Raw genomic sequence first — 18,354 nt, forward strand, 5'->3', positions numbered from 1 at the left:
TTCCAATTATACTTTTGTAATAGTTTAAAGCTATCCTTTTCACTGAGATAGGAAGTTGAAACTCATTATCAGAATTGGACAGCCTCAGCGTTTCACACAACTTTCAAATATTATACCTCAAAAGGGTGAAGTCCATCAGTTGTTTGACTTTATTTTGTAGTTGTCGCTAACGATAAAATATTAACGCTATTTTTTTTCAACGTCTAGTTTATCAGATTTGTCGATCAACCTTACGTTGACTGCCATTTCAATATATCTATTAAAAGCGACTAAGTTTAGGCAAAGATAGAAAAACACTGAAAATCTAAAGAAAAGCGCGAACAGGAAAAATAAAACCTGATCTTCAACCCTGGGTTTGATTCGCTGAGGTTTTTCTGTTTCTTTTTAATTCCCCCACACTAACGGAAGCCAAACAGCTAGAGAAGCCTGCAATATTTCTTACATATTGAACTTTCTTCCCGCAATGACAATAATGTATAAACGCGCTTTGCCTATGATACAGTGGGCTCAACGTAGGGAATATGTTGGGCTTGTTTTCAACAAAGTACAAAGGAAAGAAACTGTCGACACCGTAGATCGTTCCTTAAAATCTTTCGAGCATACAGTAAACGGTCCTTCAGACACCATTTCAAAAGTAGGAAGTGGTAAGATTTATAGAACGAATGGCTGCAGTTGATAACTGTCAGTGTACTTACTTTTGCAAATTTATTCAAATAGATATTGATATGAAAATCGAAAGTGAGCCTATCTTTGAGGTTGTTTCCGCTGGAGTCGGTAAAGTAGTAAAAAAATCATGAGCGTTGGAGACTGAACGTATGTTAAGGATAAGTCTAACAATCTTAGAACTTTGTATCGCTGTAAATGTTTTCAATTATAGGCTCTGCATTGTTAGTCAAGGTTTGACGAACTCCTTTTTATAGTTGGATTTTAAACAACTGATTGTTAAGCTTAGCTTCATCCTTCTATTAGTTGCCGCCGAATGCGTCAATTACAACAGCTGCAGGTTCAGCACTAGCTGCTTCAGTGAAAATCAAAACGAAATTGTCCCTTGACAATAAAAGTATGCTGAAATCTGTCAGCAAGAAGGCACTGGGCGATAGGATTTTTTTTCAGAAGGTATGCAAAAAAAGTTAGCTTCCGTCAACAAAGTAAAATGGTAGATCATTTAAAGTGAAGTATATCACTTGAAAATAGCATACTACCGAAGATGCACCAGGTGATTTACTATTGGCTCCACAACAACTTGGAGAAATCACAGTGATTCAATTGAAAAATAGTGCAAAATACATGCTGAGAAGGAACGCATTTCTGGCAAAAACTGAGAAGGTATCACTTGATTTAGGACTCAATATGAAAGAAACCGTAAGTTGGCGAACATCACCTCAAAAATTATACAACTCTTGATAATGAAGTTGTTAATTATGTTATGAAACGATAGGGCATAACGAATAAACTGATTCATACTGTCAGTGGACCCGGCACTCTCGCAATAAGTCACTACGGTGGTATTTATCGCATAACCCTCGCTGCTGGCGAAGAATATCAAGCAAACCCTCTCAATCTGATTATGTGGGATAAGCGTACAAATCCTACTCAATTACATTCTAAGAAGACAATTATACCGTCTCCTCGTTCACCATTACGACAATACGACTTTTTCCGACATATCGTCGACAGCCCATCTCTTCAACCCAAACTTCAATATTTATACAATTTTTCAAGAGCAGTTCGCAATTTCTTACTCGGAACACCTGTATGTGTTGTTAAAAAATCAGAGTTTTGGTTGTGAACCTATTTAAAACTAATAGAGTATTGCTTTGTTCGACTGTAGGATTTTGTAAAGTTGAAAGGGCCAGGCGACTTCTATATAGCATCTCGTCTGCAACCACGCTTTGAAAGATCTCGATTGTAAGTGACATTTCTCGTTAGCAACTGAAGTAGTTAAATGTTTGAGCTCTGTACAAAACTTACAACAACCCCTCTTGTATTTCATAGAACCAATGCTTTGGCTGCTATGACGGATTCCGTCTTACAAAAGCCCGAACAATTTACAGCAGACATATTCCCTTCTGCTCCCGTTGATGTTATAGAAAATGAGTCTTTAATCAAAAAAAAGCACCGTGAATATGCTCAAAAGTCGACAGATGGTCATCCATCTTATATAGCTGAAATTGGTCCTCAAGGCTCAGTTACATTTACAACAAATGTGAAAAATGAATAAAAATACATTAGAAAGCATTCTAATAATGCTTTAATATGAATTGCTTCTTCGATTTAGCTAAAAGTTGTAGAATTACCTTATTTCTGATAGTATGATATTGTAGTACATAAATCTCAATGATTGTTGTGACTACCTCAAATTTATAGCAGGAACAATTTGACTCAGACCAACCCATCCTTCCTGCAAAACTAAGGTTGTTCTTGCCTTTTACTGTTGAAAAATAAGATAGATTTTCACGATGTCCAGATCACCTGAAAGAATGCATATTGATGAAGGTTAGCCCAATCATTCTTACACAGTCATGATGAGGAAACGCTTCTTAACTTTTCTTCCGCTTGCTACAGACATACATATGAGGGGCAGAGGAGCGTCTGGTAAATTTGAAGACAAATGTTATTCTGTTTCATAGCCACGTTATTTACAATTTCATCTAGGCTCAACCCGACGATTAGATAAAGGAAACAACAAACCAGAGGAGTTACAACCCGTTCGCTGTAAACACAGGATATTTTTTATTTCTCCATCGAATTTTTTAATTAAGGTCACTTTTTTATTTTAATTTGTTGTTCAATAGCGATTGAAGGATGGATTATTGTAGTTCGAAATCTGAACGAAGAAACAGACGAAGAAGCATTGGTTGATAGGTTTATGGAATATGGCACTGTTAAAAATGTTCATCTAAATTTGGATAGACAAACAGGTTACGTGAAGGTAAGGCGAATCCGTTTGTTATTCTTAAGAATTGCCAGCAATATCAAACTGAATAATCAACGAATCTACCTAGGGTTACGCATTTATCGAATACGAAGCTCGTAACGAAGCAGAGTCAGCTGTTATGGATGCAGATGGAACAGAATTTTTGGACAAAGTTATCACAGTTGATTATGCATTTGTTAAAGGACAGCCACCAGCCCACAAAGATGACCGTGACAGACGTGATCGTAGACATGATAGAAGCTTAAGTCCCAGAAGATAAAACTTAATTAGCAATATTTAAAGCATAAGCGATCCAAATTTGTGGCAAAATTTACAAAACTTTCCGCAATACATATAAGCAGAATCCCAAAAAGCATTACCCATTACTTTTTAAATAACCAGCCAAAATGTCACCGTGTGGTAGATGTAATAAAGCCAATCTGTATCGATTGAGTCAAAATGTTTATTAGCTTCATTTTTCTGTCCTTCAAACTTTATCATCTGGTCATATTCGAATATATGATTATCACAGCTCTCAACAAATTAATTTCTTTAATTGAAGCAAAAGCGATAGTCGACCTCATCAATACTAGTGGATATGCAAAGGTATTTTAAAAGCTTGAAAGTCTATTCCATGGAAGTTGTACGGATATAAATTGCACTGTATGCTATTTGTTATTGTTCACCATAGCGAATGAAGGATAACCAAGTTTCCGTAGCCATAAGCTATTTGTCATGGAAAGTAATACTCAGTTAATAAGCAGTATTTCCACTACTGTGAGAAAGGAGAAAAATAATTGCTTCTTTATTTGTCTAGAGTATAAGTGCGCAATATGTATAGCAACTTCTATCGTTATTGAAGATCAATAAATTAAGGATATCTTCTATAAACGTACTATACACAGTCAGATTTCAATACATTAAAGTAGTATAATTGCTGAGAAATATTCCTTATAACACATTGAACTGAGTTAAATACTCTAACCTCTATGCTTTAGTACCCTACGATTATATACTTTACAATATTTATTTTCTCTTGCAAGCAAATATACCGAGCAGATGTCAGCATAATCATTGTTTGAGGGCTGTTGGTTTCTTCCGTTTCAATGTGCATATTTCATACGTTCAAAAAATTGAGAAGGTCCAGAATTACCATTCCCAGATTTGTTTGTCAAGGAGATCAATTCTTCTATTCTTATTACCTTTGTTGCACTAAATTTGTAGTTCATCGGTCTGTACGCTTATTGCCTACAACCTGGATTCGCTATTCTTGCATCTAATTTTGATTATCCCAGTAGTACTTTAAAGAGAAACCGATCAAATGATAGGCAGTTTTGCAAATGCCTAATACAATAGCCAAGGTTTTAACCTCAAAACCTAACTCTTCTCAGTGACTTATGAGCAGCGAAAACGCGCGCTTTAGCGCAGAAGATGTCCGTTTAAGGTTGTGGTTACGAGATTATAGCAATATCAGCAGTGTAGGCATCATCCGTATTATCTAGCCAAGGTGAAGAAGAGAAACCATAAGGTTAAAAAGACAGGTGAGCGTGACACTGGTTTAGACTGCCGCGAGTAGATTACGGAGAGCAAGTCTGCGCTGAAAACAGTAAATTAAAGAGCCAAAGAAACACTGTAAGAAAAGAAATTTGAGGGCAATTTTTCCGTATTTGTATGGTGTGCAAAGTGAAAAAACTTTAAGAAACGGTATTACTGACGAAACACCTTTCGTCCGCTCTCCTTCACATTTTATTTTATGATACAACAGCGATGTCCTTCGGTAATTCTCAAAAGACATTGTATGACTTAATGCTTAATGCTAAAAGTTTTGCGGTTGCTTGAGTCTAGTTCAATAATTCTGAAATATCCAATGGCCTGCACCTTCTGACAGAAACATCCAATAAGGTTGAGGTTAATACACCAACGATTCCACCTGAGAGCGCACATCTATATCCTCGTTTAGCTGGGTCGGACTGGACAAGCTATTTGAGTATACCGATTGTTATAGTTGGGCGATCAGAAGTTCATACCCGACAATTGCAACAGGACCAAACTCAACGAGAAATATCAATCAAAGATAAGCGGCATTTGACGAAGAAAAGGCAAAAATGCAACGTTGTTCATATTGATTTTCCTGACTGCAAAGCGATATCACGGAGGCATTGTGAGTTTCGATTCAGTAACCGGCGGGATTGCTGGGAACTATACGTTCATGGACGAAACGGTATTAAAGTGAACCATGTCCCAAAAAGGCCAGGAGACAAACCGATCATTTTAAAAACAGGAACTTTGATTGAGATCAGTAATACACGTTTCGTGTTCATTATACCCAATTCATTCATAAGACCGAGTAGAAGAGTTTTAATAGATAATGAGCAAAATCGACTTGGCCAGAATCGGTACGACAGCGTTGTTTCTATAGCAAGTAGTAGCAGTGGTATGAGCGGCAATAGTAGCGCCTTTGATCTCGCAGCAACAGCTTCGAATAGCAATTATATCACAGTTGATGTCCATAAAGGATTGGAAACAGCAATTGAGAAGCTTTTTGAGGATAACAGAAAGATTAACAGAATGAGTACACTTGATATCATGAATAAAATCACCAGTGATGAGAGTCACTATGTCGATAAGGAGGCAGTAAGCAAGGAAGGCGTTCTTTATGTATTGGTCCACAGTCCTAAATTTCGGCTATCTCCAGATTCTGTCAGTATTTCATCTGCGCAATCGGACAACGTTGAATGGATGTTGGTTACCCAAGTGTCTTCTCCATTGTCGATAATATCACCTGTGCCACCTTTCGTAGGAAAAGAAACGGAAACTTCTGACAAAAGGCAAAAACATATTAAAGACAATTTCGTTAATGCAACAACAAAAAGTACTGAAAAGTCAAACAATCCTTCTAATTCAATAACGCAATTCCCATCGTCTCTGTCAAGCATTCTGCGCGATATCGAGGAAATAGATGTTGATCGTGCACCCAGCAGTGGATGGTCTTTTGAGATCTATACCGAAAATCAGCCTTCCATATTACCAACATGTCCGCAGAGTTTAGACGAAGTGACAGAAGAGCAGAAAACGAGTGATAGCCAGGCAACTTTTTCAATCCCTTTCTCTTCTCAATCAACGACAGCGTTTACAGACGCAAATCATAAATTTCCTTCATACCGGGTTATTTTGCCCAGACCTACATCCACTATTACCGCTAATTCAGCAAGATTGGTAACTCCACTAACAATAACGACGCAGCCAACACAACAACAAAGCCAATTTTCGCTATTAACACCAGGACGATTTGGTGGATTACCCATAGAGGCTTCATATTTGTTATGGTCAGCAGCCTGTTCACAGTCATCAAGCAATGCTTGTATTGACGTTCATGGAGAAGTTTCTGTACGAAATGATGAGGAAAATGCCCGTTTACATAATTTATCGTCTGTAGAAGATAGCCAATCTACTGTTTCTACCACTCGAACAGCTCAAACAGAAGGTAAATAGAGAAAGAAGGGAAGAAGTGATTCTCGCACTACTAAAAGTCTCTTATGATTCACTTTTTAGCTGACTATAAGGAAAGGAATATATATCAGGAGATTCGTACAAAAATTGTGTTTTCCTAAATTTATATATTAGTGGGGAATTCTCATCAGCGATTATGTTAAAAGAAAACGAATAATGACCACGGCAGCATCGATAAACTCGAGTATACCGCAGTAATCTATATCCAATGTTAGCAATAGGCTGTTTAATTGTGTCAACATCACGGATCATTTGACCGTTGGAGCAATGTTCTGCCACTAACCTATTGATCTCCAAGTATGGTTTCTCTTTTCTCATAGGATAAAGTGTAATTTATGCAAAGAAAAGTCAATTTGTATTTACAAATCAATGAATTGTGTCTTCCCTGTTTTCATTTGACAATGTGGTAAACTATGTGATCGTGGGTGTCTATTTTAGCTACTTTATGATTTAAACCTGCTTACGGCCACTCACATCAATGTATTTTCCCCAATGAGAAGCTACAGCAACAATTGCATTTATCACAGTTTTTCTTTTGGTTCAATAGATCGCCTCAGTTTTTTTCTTAATTCTTTTTGTTCCATTGCTCTTTCTTAATTTGTCTTCGCCAACTCGATAAATGATGGATACTATTTCTTTAATGCCTCAAGAACTCATTCAAGGAATAGCAATGTACCTATTTCATTACGATGTATTTCAGTGTCAGTTAGTTTGCAAACACTGGTTTAGCAAATGGAGTTGCTATCTTTTGAAACGTGTACATACAAGAGGGTCATTTGAATTCAACGCCTTACATAAATACTTGAAATTTAAAACCAAACAAGAAGAAGCAGGTAGCAATGGTATTATAGTTGATGCTGATTTGACCATAACTGCAGGACAGCAAGTTCGCACATTGATTGTACAAAAAGGACACGTTACACCTTCAATGCTGGGCGAACTTCCCATACTTTTTCCCTTTGTCGAGCGATTCATGATAGATGATCTAGCTCTATCAGACAATGCGCAAAATGCTTTTCTACCAGATCATAAATACATTCGGCAACAGAAGGAATTAGAACTTGTTAAGGCCAATTTTATCAACGATCCCTGTCATTGGAGAACAACGTTAAAGAGTTTGGTTGAGATCAATGGGACAACTATCACTAATGCATTACTCTTACCTTCTAACAATGACAACTCCACTGTTAGCCTCAAAATACTTTATTTACGATTTGGTAATTCAAACGATCGAGTAAACGGGAAGTTGAACCTTCTGAAGAAGGGGCTGAATAATGCGCCGCTGTTGCAAACACTATCTTTGGAAAATGTTTTTTTGGCCCCTGAAGAACTAGAGTTGATACATCTGCAATGTCCCCAATTGAGAAGATTAAGACTAGTTGACGTAATTTTATGCCCTATAACAACTAAAATAGTAAGAGACGTTTCCTTAGAACAGGTGCGACCAGCGCCACCTAGTTTGCAAACTCTGGAAATCATAGACGGAGGCTTCCTCAGGACAAATGACAATGACAATAAGGCCTTTTGGCTAGATTATATAAATAGAAAATATAGCCATGTCAACAGTTTGCATATTGAATCATTACAACAAGAACAGGAGAATCAGCAGATACAATTACCAGTACGCCGACGACAACTACCTGTAAGACAAGCCATACAAAGTTGTTAAAAATGCATATGTTTGACTGCCTACAATAGCATAAAATTTCTTATCTTTGGCAAAGGAGTCTTTGATGGTATGTAATTAGCTGTTAAACAAACATAGACAAATCCTTGTTATTATTTCTTTTCTACGACGAATAAATCAATACATCTTTGGTAAAAGACGTCGCTGGTTCGAGAGGCTTTCAACTATAGTCAACAGTATTATCAGTAAAAGTTAATGAGAGGTAGTTCAAAGCTTGAATTAAGAAGATGTCTGCTCATAATCAAGAAAGGACAAATAAAAAAGCATATGTACTTTTATGAGTAGCCTAGTAAGTCAACGTATTCTAGTGATACTCGAATCAATACAGTCCTGCTGATTCCTTCATAATTGCATTTATAAGGTACGATGTCAAAATCCGGCACTTATTTCGTTAGTAATGAGTATGACTGATAAAAAATAAACGTCAGCGGGACATTACTAAAAAACAATTATTATAATTGTTATTCATCCCAACACTGTTAAAAAGAGGCAATCAGTTATTATTGAAGCTTAAATTTTTTAATGCATTCAATGCCCATTCAATACCTTTTAAGTATATGTTACAGCCAATGGAAGCACAACATTATTATATTGTGTGCAGAAAAGAAATAGACATTAAGCACAACAATTTTAAGGCGAAGCTTTCATAAAGTGCACCGTTTGACCATTTTTTATCTATTATCTTTGTCTTTTTACCTAGCAGCATCATTGTAAGCATGTTAATTACTTTTTGAATTAACCCTTGATGCTTTTATAAATAATGTTAGCCGTGTGGATGGTTAATATATATTTGTTTTGTTTAAAAGAACTCAGATGATAACAGGGCCTTTATGTCTATTAGACATTGATGGTAGAAGTCTATGCATAGAAGTACTGTGATATGATGGTTCTGTCGTATTTGAGGCACGATGGTAATTAAGTTACATAAGTAAAGCACCCACAACGTCCAATGAAATATGAAAATAAAACTTGATCTGACACAGGAGCACTGCCCATATCTTCGTTCACATTTGGTAAGCGGTGTGCTCGATTGCATACATTTGAACCTTAGATTAAATATACAGCAGATAATAATTAAATAAGAAAAGAATATGGATTAAGGATAATTCTATGAGAGATTAGCTACTTCACAAAAGAGTAAAAGAGGTTTAATTTTATGAAATATATTTTACTTAGATTATCTATGGCTATATGAGGTTTAGGAATATAGCAGGATTGATATATGTAATTGTAGGATATATTGATTAAACAATCAGAACAAAGTAGCTTCCCGTTCCCGAAATAAAGTATGTTTGGAGATAAAAGGCTCAATCTCTCTTTAATGACACAACAACTGTTCGCGCAATTAAAGGACACCACGCACGAATATCTCTTCCTAGCTAACATCTACGATCATTCCACTATAGCTGAGCTAACAACTGGTGGCCGATAGATATTGGATTATAGATATAGTTGCATGGGAACCCTGGATCTGCCAGGATAGCACATTACAAAACAATTCGCTCTGGAATAAACGAGTAATTATTCACTTAAAGGGAAGACCTATTCTTTCACGGAAACCTCTGACTCAGTGAGTATAATCTGATCATAATACATCAGTGTCAGCTATAGATCTTGATACACACAATTCATAGACAGCAAACAGTATAACTCTTCATTAATAGCAGTAATTTTAGTTTGCTTGTATTTGTCTTTAGTTTGTTTTTGACAGAGAAATAAATACGATGGTTTGATTTCCTTAAGCTTTGGTGTTTATTTTCTCCTGTGTTATTCTTTACTCTTAATTCTATAGTTATAATCAGTGAATGCCACAGGCCCTACTCATTTCTATCTGCGACTGTTTCATCGCATAAAGAAGATTCTAGATAGCTACAGTGAGCATGGAGAAGGAAGAATCATAAATGATGTTCCTCACATAGTGGAAGGGGAAAGAAGTTACGTCCTACCTTTGAAAAGTACTTACCAAATTGTCTAAATTTGGTTTAATACCCAATTAATAAGAACAAAAAAAAACCAAACAGATGCTCTCAATGAAACGATAACAACTATATTCTTATAGGTTCTTCAGTTCAACATTAAATAATAATGATCAGCTTAAGTCCATAAGTTTAACATTCATTTCTGGTAGACCATTGCAATAGATTCCTCATGTACTGCTTGAAGATAGTAATTAAGGAATTGCCTTTGTGTTTCCCTCAGATAGAGCAACCTTGATATCAGATCCGAATGTTGTCATGTCGATCTATTTTACTGGCTACATGAATTTACAATATCAACGATTTTCTGAAGTTGATAAGCCATAATTGAATTACTCAATGATAATGCTATAGCAAATAAGCATTTTTATAAAGACAAACCCAGCAAACAAAAAAGCAAAGAGAGGAAAGAAATGATACCTAAGGCAGAAAATATTGAAAACAGTAATGCTCCAACTTCGAAAACGGGCGAAGTCGCGGTAGATTTCTTAATTCCATGCGGAACCTAGAAACTAACAGCTGAGTTATTCTACTCAAAGAAGACGTACGTTTTCTGAACCGTAAAAGAATAGAATTCTCCCTTGAGGAGTCCACGCATCTACCCGGAGCGGATGGACTTGTAAATATATCCATGGCTTGATCTAATGATCATGCAACTAACCTAGTTTCCCGTGCTAACCATTATGTAGCACTGCTTGCAGGAAAATAGAATTAATTAGGAAAATGGTATTCGTGCGTGGTGTTTGAGTTGAGTGAACAGTTATTGTAAACGATGATCACAACCTATTATCTTGTAATCATTCTTTATGCTGAAGGCAGAGAGTAGTACTTTAAACCCTATTATACCTTGGTGTTGAATCAATATACCCTGCATGTCCATATATTCATTCTACTATATATCCTATGTCATATAGTAGCGTCTTACAGTAAAATAAGTAAACTATATATCCTAAATGACAACCTGTTCAGCCTTATACGAGGTTGCTAATCTCGTATAAGAATCATCACTTATTCTATATTCGTTTCCTACTTCACTTTATATTATTTCAGCAGTAATGAGGTGTGAGGATCTTGTATAATTCGTATACGAGTTCTCCACATCTCATATGACGCTGTCAACTAAACACAACACTTAATTCACGGTACTCATATATTAGAGTTTATGTAGTTTCTAATTATTTCTGGTTTGCAATATTGTATAATTCATCTTTATCCTTCATAAAGTGAATTATAATCTTTACTATTTGTATATCATCTACCCTCAAATACGACACCAGGCATGAGTCGCGAGTCTTCTGGCACTTTCGATGGCCTCATGCAAGAGTTGGAGTGCTTCTGTTGTTGAGATTTCTCCCGCTTTAAGAACTGAGAGTTGTTCGAAGATTTCAGTTGCTGCTCTTCCGTCTAATCTACTGATTTCTGCTCCTTTGTAGTGAGCGTTAACGACTAGAGTCGTGTCCACAGTGTAATGTTTGAGCTTTGGGATGAAAGATTTATTAATCTCTTCTGCGATAGTTCACTCGTTGCGGTGGTATTTGGTAAGGTCACGCTTGTAGCGTTTGAAATTATATTGATGTTGTTGTTTCGTATTTTTGTTCAAAGAGGAAGTGATTCCAATGGTAATTCTCGCTCCTCTCTTGCTTGTTGAGTTTCGGTTTGTTCGGCGGTTTTAACTCGTCGAAGTAATTCGATGACTTCAGCTTCGTAAATGTTCTTAGTTCATTATTGATAATCGGATCAGTCATAGTTTGTCCACGATGCGCGGCTTAGAAAGATATAGGGAAGAAAGGGAAAACATTTTATTATTATCAAAAAAGGAAAATAAAGCGTGGCTCAGAGAGCATGTATCACATTGGAAGCCGAAGTGGAGTCAACTGGGATTCGTTTAGGTACGACAACCAATCCGTATCAAAAAGGTAGGATGAAATTTGCGAATTTCCGACCGCTTAAAATCTTGCAACATTAAAACAAGAGATTATACACACTTAACAACTAATATTAATTTAAGTAAAAAAATATTCTAAAAGTTAATCAGAATACACCTGCTCCTTTTCACCAAAAGGATAATTAATACATTGCCATCAGCTATAGTATGTTGAAGTTACAGAAGAGGAAGATAAGTCGTAACTTTTCGTCTGAAGGCGTTTTGCATCGTAAACTCAAGTAGTCTCCTTTATGTTTGGAATAAATAGTTCTACTTGATAATGCCGCAAGGAATTAAAAGATCATTCCCTGATTATTATTTTTACATTTATTTTGATATATCCAGACAATGTTAAAGCTTATGAAATTGAAAGCATCATCAAAAAAAAAAACTCTTTTTTTTTCAGAATGCTGAGAGTGACTCTATAAAATGCAAGGACGGGTGTTAAACTATTTATACAACTGAGCTAGAGAAACTAAAACCATTTAGTGGTAACAAGCGGGTATCGAAGTGAAAGTGCGTCAGATTATAAAGCTAATTCTACAGTGATCATTCTATAATTGGTTTGATGTAGCACTTCAGTCTGTTCGTGAATTTATTTCCGTCATTCGTGGCCGTCGGCACCGTATGCATATAGCAAAAACTTCTCGCTCGATAGCTTGAAAACCTCGGCTGAACAACATGCTATACTTATAGTGGGACGGCAAAAAGTTGACTTAAGACGGCGTTACGGTAGAAATGCCTCCCGTTAATTTACGCGTCAACTAGAGTTATGCGAAGCAAATTTAGACGCTTCAAAATGTTTAACCAGCGAGTCTCAAAATCATATTTTTGCTCATGTTCAACAAGAGCTAGAAAAACTGTGTAAGGATGAAAGTGCCCCTCGTCAATTTACTAGGCAACTAGAATTATGGAAGTATATCTGGACGCTGCATATTGTTTGACTGGAGAGTATCAAAATCGTATTTTTGATGTTCAACACTAGTACTTTTGCTAAATGATGCAAGCAGAAAACTACCTTTGTAAATGGATTGTTATCTGAAGGCATAATCGTCGAATCGATACATTAAGAATGAAGTAAAATATAATAATTGAAGCAGTTGCTACTTGTCATTTGCAGGCTTCGAGTGGCCATAAATTTTGTATTAAACTATTCAATTGGGCATTCACAGAATTTGGATTGTTATTGAATAAAGACAGCAGAGCTTGGTAATACAAGTTTTGCTGATTTTACTAATGGATAAGTTCTGATGGGTATTCAAAAAATTGTACTGCACTGATGGGTTTACTGTTCATAATGAAGTGTTGATTATTATCACTGGGAGCGCAAAAGCATTTCAACTAAAATAAAGCAGTTAAGAATCTGGACATATCACATGAAATGAATGTTGATTTTCCATAAAATTATAACCGGCAGGGTAATGGTTAATGATTGTATCTGATGAAAATATGGATAGAAGCCCAAATTATAAAAAATTAAGAGCAGGAGTTGCGATTGAAAAGTGACAGGGATAAAAAACGGTGTCACAGAAAAAAAAAAATTTATTTTCACACAAGTGAGCAAGTAACTTACAGTCTCAAGGGAAAGAAAGAAGAGCAAAATTTCGTTAAGTATTTCAGCGTCACGGGCACGAAGGAGGCAAAAGGTATAAAAAGGGACGAAAAAATCCGACCCTTTTTTTCCGTGGTTTCGTCTTTTTTTCCTTTTTTGCCTTTGTAAAGCCTTTGTATTGGCATGTATTGGCATGTTGGCGGCGATGCTGCCAGTGTGCAGAGAGGTTGGCAGGAAGTTGGCAGACGCGTCCAGCAAAGTGCGTGGGTCAATTGCAAAATGGCTTTTGAGAAGGCGAAAGGCATCTTCTGCGGAAGATGGTCGATGTAATTAGCTGAGAAGTGTTGGGCAGTGTTCATGAGCTTTAAAAAATTTACTCGCAGAACGCGTGAAGAGGACCCTGAGAATTCTCGCGGCGTTCCCGTTACGTTAAGGAAAGAAATTAGGCAGAAAAATTGGTTACAGTTTGTTTACGTGGTTACAGTTTGTTTGCGTGGTTACAGTATTTTTCTATGGTTACAGTCTTCTTTTAGTAGAAAGGTGTCGCGGTTTTGGTTACAGTTATTTTCATTTTTTATTGGCGACTGCTTACAGTTCATTTTCAATTTGAATTTCTCCCGATATTTATCGAAAGGTATCACGAAACTTAATCCAGTTTCATTTTGAAAGTTATTGAAAATGTCTTTCAGAAAACTATACATAGTAAAGTAAACATTATCCTAGCTACTTAGTAACCGGTTCCCATCATTGTTCTTCATTTCTGTTGAAGCAGAGTCATTTTGTAATTATTCTGAAACGCATTCAAGATAAAGCAGCAATTGCACCTTTTTTCTTTAAAAAACTATTCCTTCTTTCTCATCTTTGTAATAGCTTTTTTATAAACATGTCTGGTGCAATCAATATAGTTCTATAGAGAGAATTATACATTATGTAAATATCGTTCATTACTTTCAAAATAGTCTGCATCACATAAACAGTAAAGTTGCAAGAGTAGTTATCCAATGGCATGCTTAAAGTTCAACCATGACATTTCAATAACTAGTAATTGATATCAACATTTTAATCAAAATGTTTACCAATATTACAAGCTATTTCATTAGTTTAAGAGACTTGACTCTTATTGTCGTTCACTAAACAAGTTTGAAGTAATAAACCATTCTTCAGAAGTTGAACAATTCATATATGTCTTTAAATACAAATAAATCATTAAAATAATGTAGTTTCTTAATAAAGAGGATGCAGTCGCTCTTCAACAACCTGCTCGACTTGTTTACCAACAAAACATTGCAAAGCTAGCTATAAAGATATATAAGAAAAAAAAACCTAATCAAACAACAATACTTAATAGAAACGTCTACATTCTGCATATAAAAAAAAATTACAAAAGGATTTGAACACCGGCCATCACAACAAACAACAGCCAACTAACCCATCTTCTCTTCACAATAAATCAAACAATAAAAAAATTTTTCTTCCACAGCACAAAAGCCGCCGCAAACACAGTCACACATGAACGCCTCTAAGTCAGAATCCATGCTGGAAACGATACTACTGTGCTTTGATTGTACGAGATGAGTACGAATAAAGCTTTCGGGCTTGAGAACCATATGTGTAGCGTAGGGCATGTTGCGGAAATGCGGCGTGGTCTAGCTACGGATGATAATGCTAATACATCAAAGTGATAAATCGCATGCAGACGACATGAAATGGACGGAGTATTGTAAGTACTAGAGTAGCCTTTGTTGCTACGATGTACTGAGATTAAGCTCTTGTCATTGAATTTGTTCCTTCGGGAACATTTTCAGCCATAAAGAAGATGGGATGATCTATTCTTTCTATTCTTTCTAATTAATAATTTAATTTTTTCTTGTGTATAAGTGAATGGTTACAGTTTACTTTTCCACATTGAAATAAATGTTGAGTGTTGAAAGCCATTTTGGTTACAGTTTACTTTTTTGGAGTAGCTTGTCATACTTTGTGCTTTTTTACCCGTTGTTTTTATCGTGAGACGTTTGCATGGTAATTTTGGTTACAGTCTTTTTCGACGTGAATCTGGTGACAGTCTTTTCATTTGGTTACAGTTTATTTTCGCGAGACGTTTTGGAATGATCGTGTTCTGAGTTCAGGGTGGATGGACTTCGAGAGAAAATAAGCTTGCATCTATGACCAAGAATTTCTCAAGAATAAAATGATTCAACAATGAGATACTTTTTACAATGGATCGCTCACTTGGGGTTGTGCTTCGTTGTAAAGAGGTGACATAGGCTATGTTGAGCTGTCTCTAGAGGAGATTAGACATGTTGAAAGTAAAACTCAGTCTGTACATCAACTGAGTTGAAAAAATAACTATAAGCTACGATCATACAAGGTTGGAAACACCGGATCCCGTTCGATCTCCGCAGTTAAGCAATCTCTGGACTAGTCAGTACTATGGTGGGGGACCACATGGGAATACTAGTTGTTGTAGCTTTTTTGCTTTTTTTTTTTATTATTTTATTCTATTGCTATTGCTTTTCATTTGTTTTCATTGTTTTTATCTGATACTATTTTAGTCTTCTTTTTTTTTTTTACATTTTATAAAGAATAGTTACTTGTTTTTCTTTCAAAACAAAGAATAAAATAAAAAAAAGAATAATAATAAAGTAATCTTGTGTTATTGAAAGTATGTTTATATTATTCTTGTTATCCTGAAGTCATTTTGTTTTAATCAAGCGTGTACTTGTGTCATCAAAAAAGTAATTTGTTTAATTAAGCATGTACCTCTGCTGCAAAACTTGTATTTGTGTACTATTATTTAAAAAAGTCATTTGCTGAATTCATTGAATTCATGGTGTGTACCTGATATTCAACGTGTTGTCTGTGTTATAAAACGATACTTGTATGTTGTGTGTGTTATAAAAGGATACTTGTATGTAAACAACATAAACAACTCTCATCTTTTATATACATTCAAACAAAAAGAGTAGAAAAACAGAAAGGGACAGTTTGAAATAGGCCATAGAGTAAAAAAGGTAAAAAAGGTAAAAAAAAAAAAAAAAGAATGCTAAAAGCCAGTTGTTTATGAATAAACAGAGAAAAAGATAGAAAGAATAACTATAAAAAGGTAAAAAAAGTATCAAGATACAATCCAACTTGAAAGTACTGGATGATTCTTATCGGAGCTGATGAAATACATAGAAATGGATACTTACATGGCAAATGTTGGACCCTTTTTTTCAATTTTCTTTATGAAAAAACAAGATACAGAAAGGAGACTACTACCATTGAATAGAGAATAAAAATGGCAAACAAACCCTGTTTTAACATTGTATTTAGCATGTGTTGACATGGAGAAAATGACCTCCAAAGATACGCAAAGTTACAATCAGTGGCATAGGTCATGAAAAAATGGGGTGCAGTTAGGACCAAATGAAAAGTTTGCAAAACCGGGTTCACCCCGAGTATAGCCTAACGATCTATGTGAAAGAAGACAAAACAGTAAAATGAATTGTCTTCAATCACACCATCGTTGTGCGTGTGTTTACTTGGTCTCGCTGGAACCTTCATGGAACTGGCAGACTAGTTTACATACAGAGCGTTCGCAAGACGTAAAAACTCTGGCGAAGGCTCAACACAACTCTGGCGGATTGTAATGATCTGTCTGAGGGAGCTAAGGGTATTGTATATGGCTTTCCGATTCAGGATAAAGTTAATATGCATTCAACTGGGCAACCTCGATCAACTTTTTTCCGCAAGGAGAAGGGGGACATCGAGAGTCCATCGAACGGCTGTTGGATCAAGTTATTACAACTTGTGTTCAAAAAGCTGTGAGAAAAACGATAGGATTGCTACAGGTTCAGCGGTAATGAAACATTGATCTGGTAAGCCTTGCAAAAGGTGAAAGAACAATTCGTTTTCTACCGTGCAACTCTCTTCGTGAGAATTCCTTGGTAATTATTTGGGTTAGAGGGGACGTTGGGAAAAGCTCTTGGGTTTTTTCTGACGTTTGGCATCTTCACTTTTTTTTGTGTTGATAGCGTCCCGATTGTCATTTAGTTACCTGGTTGATCCTGCCAGTAGTCATATGCTTGTCTCAAAGATTAAGCCATGCATGTCTAAGTATAAATAAATTTATATTGTGAAACTGCGAATGGCTCATTAAATCAGTTATGATCTACGTGACAAATTCTTTACTACTTGGATAACCGTGGTAATTCTAGAGCTAATACATGCAAAAAAACCCTGACTCACGAAGGGGTGCACTTATTAGATAAAGCCAACACTGGGTAAAACCAGTTTTTTTGGTGATTCATAATAATTTAGCAGATCGTATGGCCTTGAGCCGACGACGGTCCACACGATTTTCTGCCCTATCATGGTTGAGATTGTAAGATAGAGGCTTACAATGCCTATAACGGGTAACGGGGAATTAGGGTTCGATTCCGGAGAGGGAGCCTGAGAAACGGCTACCACATCCAAGGAAGGCAGCAGGCGCGCAAATTACCCAATCCCGACACGGGGAGGTAGTGACAATAAATAACAATGCAGGGCCTTTAAGGTCTTGCAATTGGAATGAGTACAATTTAAATCCCTTAACGAGGATCAATTGGAGGGCAAGTCTGGTGCCAGCAGCCGCGGTAATTCCAGCTCCAATAGCGTATATTAAAGTTGTTGCAGTTAAAACGTCCGTAGTCAAATTTTAGTCTTTAGGTGAGGTGGCCTGGTCTTCATTGATCAAGCTCGCTTTCGCCGGGACTTTTTTTCTGGTTATGCTATGAGTGGCTTCGGTTGCTTATAGTCTCTACCAGA

The 18,354-nt window shown here is 36.2% G+C and overlaps 5 protein-coding genes across 5 annotated transcripts; all 5 read left to right on the top strand.

The window, feature by feature from the left end:
• Nucleotides 1-463: 463 nt before the first annotated feature.
• On the top strand, nt 464-2,221 carry BDF20DRAFT_835104 (mitochondrial biogenesis AIM24-domain-containing protein; the record flags this gene model as incomplete). Its single annotated transcript, XM_053078810.1, has 8 exons — nt 464-644; nt 718-774; nt 878-897; nt 970-1,116; nt 1,195-1,362; nt 1,439-1,753; nt 1,832-1,908; nt 1,996-2,221. 8 exons carry the CDS (start codon nt 464-466, stop codon nt 2,219-2,221), a joined length of 1,191 nt encoding a protein of 396 aa, XP_052937712.1.
• Nucleotides 2,222-2,402: 181 nt separating this feature from the next.
• On the top strand, nt 2,403-3,422 carry BDF20DRAFT_867259 (uncharacterized protein). The gene is made up of 5 exons (XM_053080884.1): nt 2,403-2,496; nt 2,566-2,595; nt 2,656-2,715; nt 2,796-2,932; nt 3,006-3,422. The coding sequence occupies exons 1-5, from the start codon at nt 2,460-2,462 to the stop codon at nt 3,195-3,197; spliced, it is 456 nt and encodes a 151-aa protein (XP_052937713.1). The 5' UTR covers nt 2,403-2,459; the 3' UTR covers nt 3,198-3,422.
• Nucleotides 3,423-4,762: 1,340 nt separating this feature from the next.
• BDF20DRAFT_807522 (uncharacterized protein) lies at nt 4,763-5,671 on the top strand (the record flags this gene model as incomplete). Its single annotated transcript, XM_053076549.1, has 3 exons — nt 4,763-4,936; nt 5,012-5,313; nt 5,404-5,671. Coding segments are annotated over 3 exons (744 nt in total), but the record flags the coding sequence as incomplete, so codon positions are not given.
• Nucleotides 5,672-6,787: 1,116 nt separating this feature from the next.
• On the top strand, nt 6,788-8,316 carry BDF20DRAFT_476916 (uncharacterized protein). The gene has a single exon (XM_053075540.1). It carries the CDS (start codon nt 7,047-7,049, stop codon nt 8,094-8,096), a length of 1,050 nt encoding a protein of 349 aa, XP_052937715.1. The 5' UTR covers nt 6,788-7,046; the 3' UTR covers nt 8,097-8,316.
• Nucleotides 8,317-13,740: 5,424 nt separating this feature from the next.
• Nucleotides 13,741-14,569, top strand: BDF20DRAFT_867265 (uncharacterized protein). Its single transcript, XM_053080885.1, has one exon. It carries the CDS (start codon nt 13,924-13,926, stop codon nt 14,230-14,232), a length of 309 nt encoding a protein of 102 aa, XP_052937716.1. The 5' UTR covers nt 13,741-13,923; the 3' UTR covers nt 14,233-14,569.
• Nucleotides 14,570-18,354: the final 3,785 nt, after the last annotated feature.

This window comes from Mycotypha africana (assembly GCF_025528875.1).
Source record: "Mycotypha africana strain NRRL 2978 chromosome Unknown BDF20scaffold_4, whole genome shotgun sequence".
NCBI classification, from domain to species: domain Eukaryota; kingdom Fungi; phylum Mucoromycota; class Mucoromycetes; order Mucorales; family Mycotyphaceae; genus Mycotypha; species Mycotypha africana.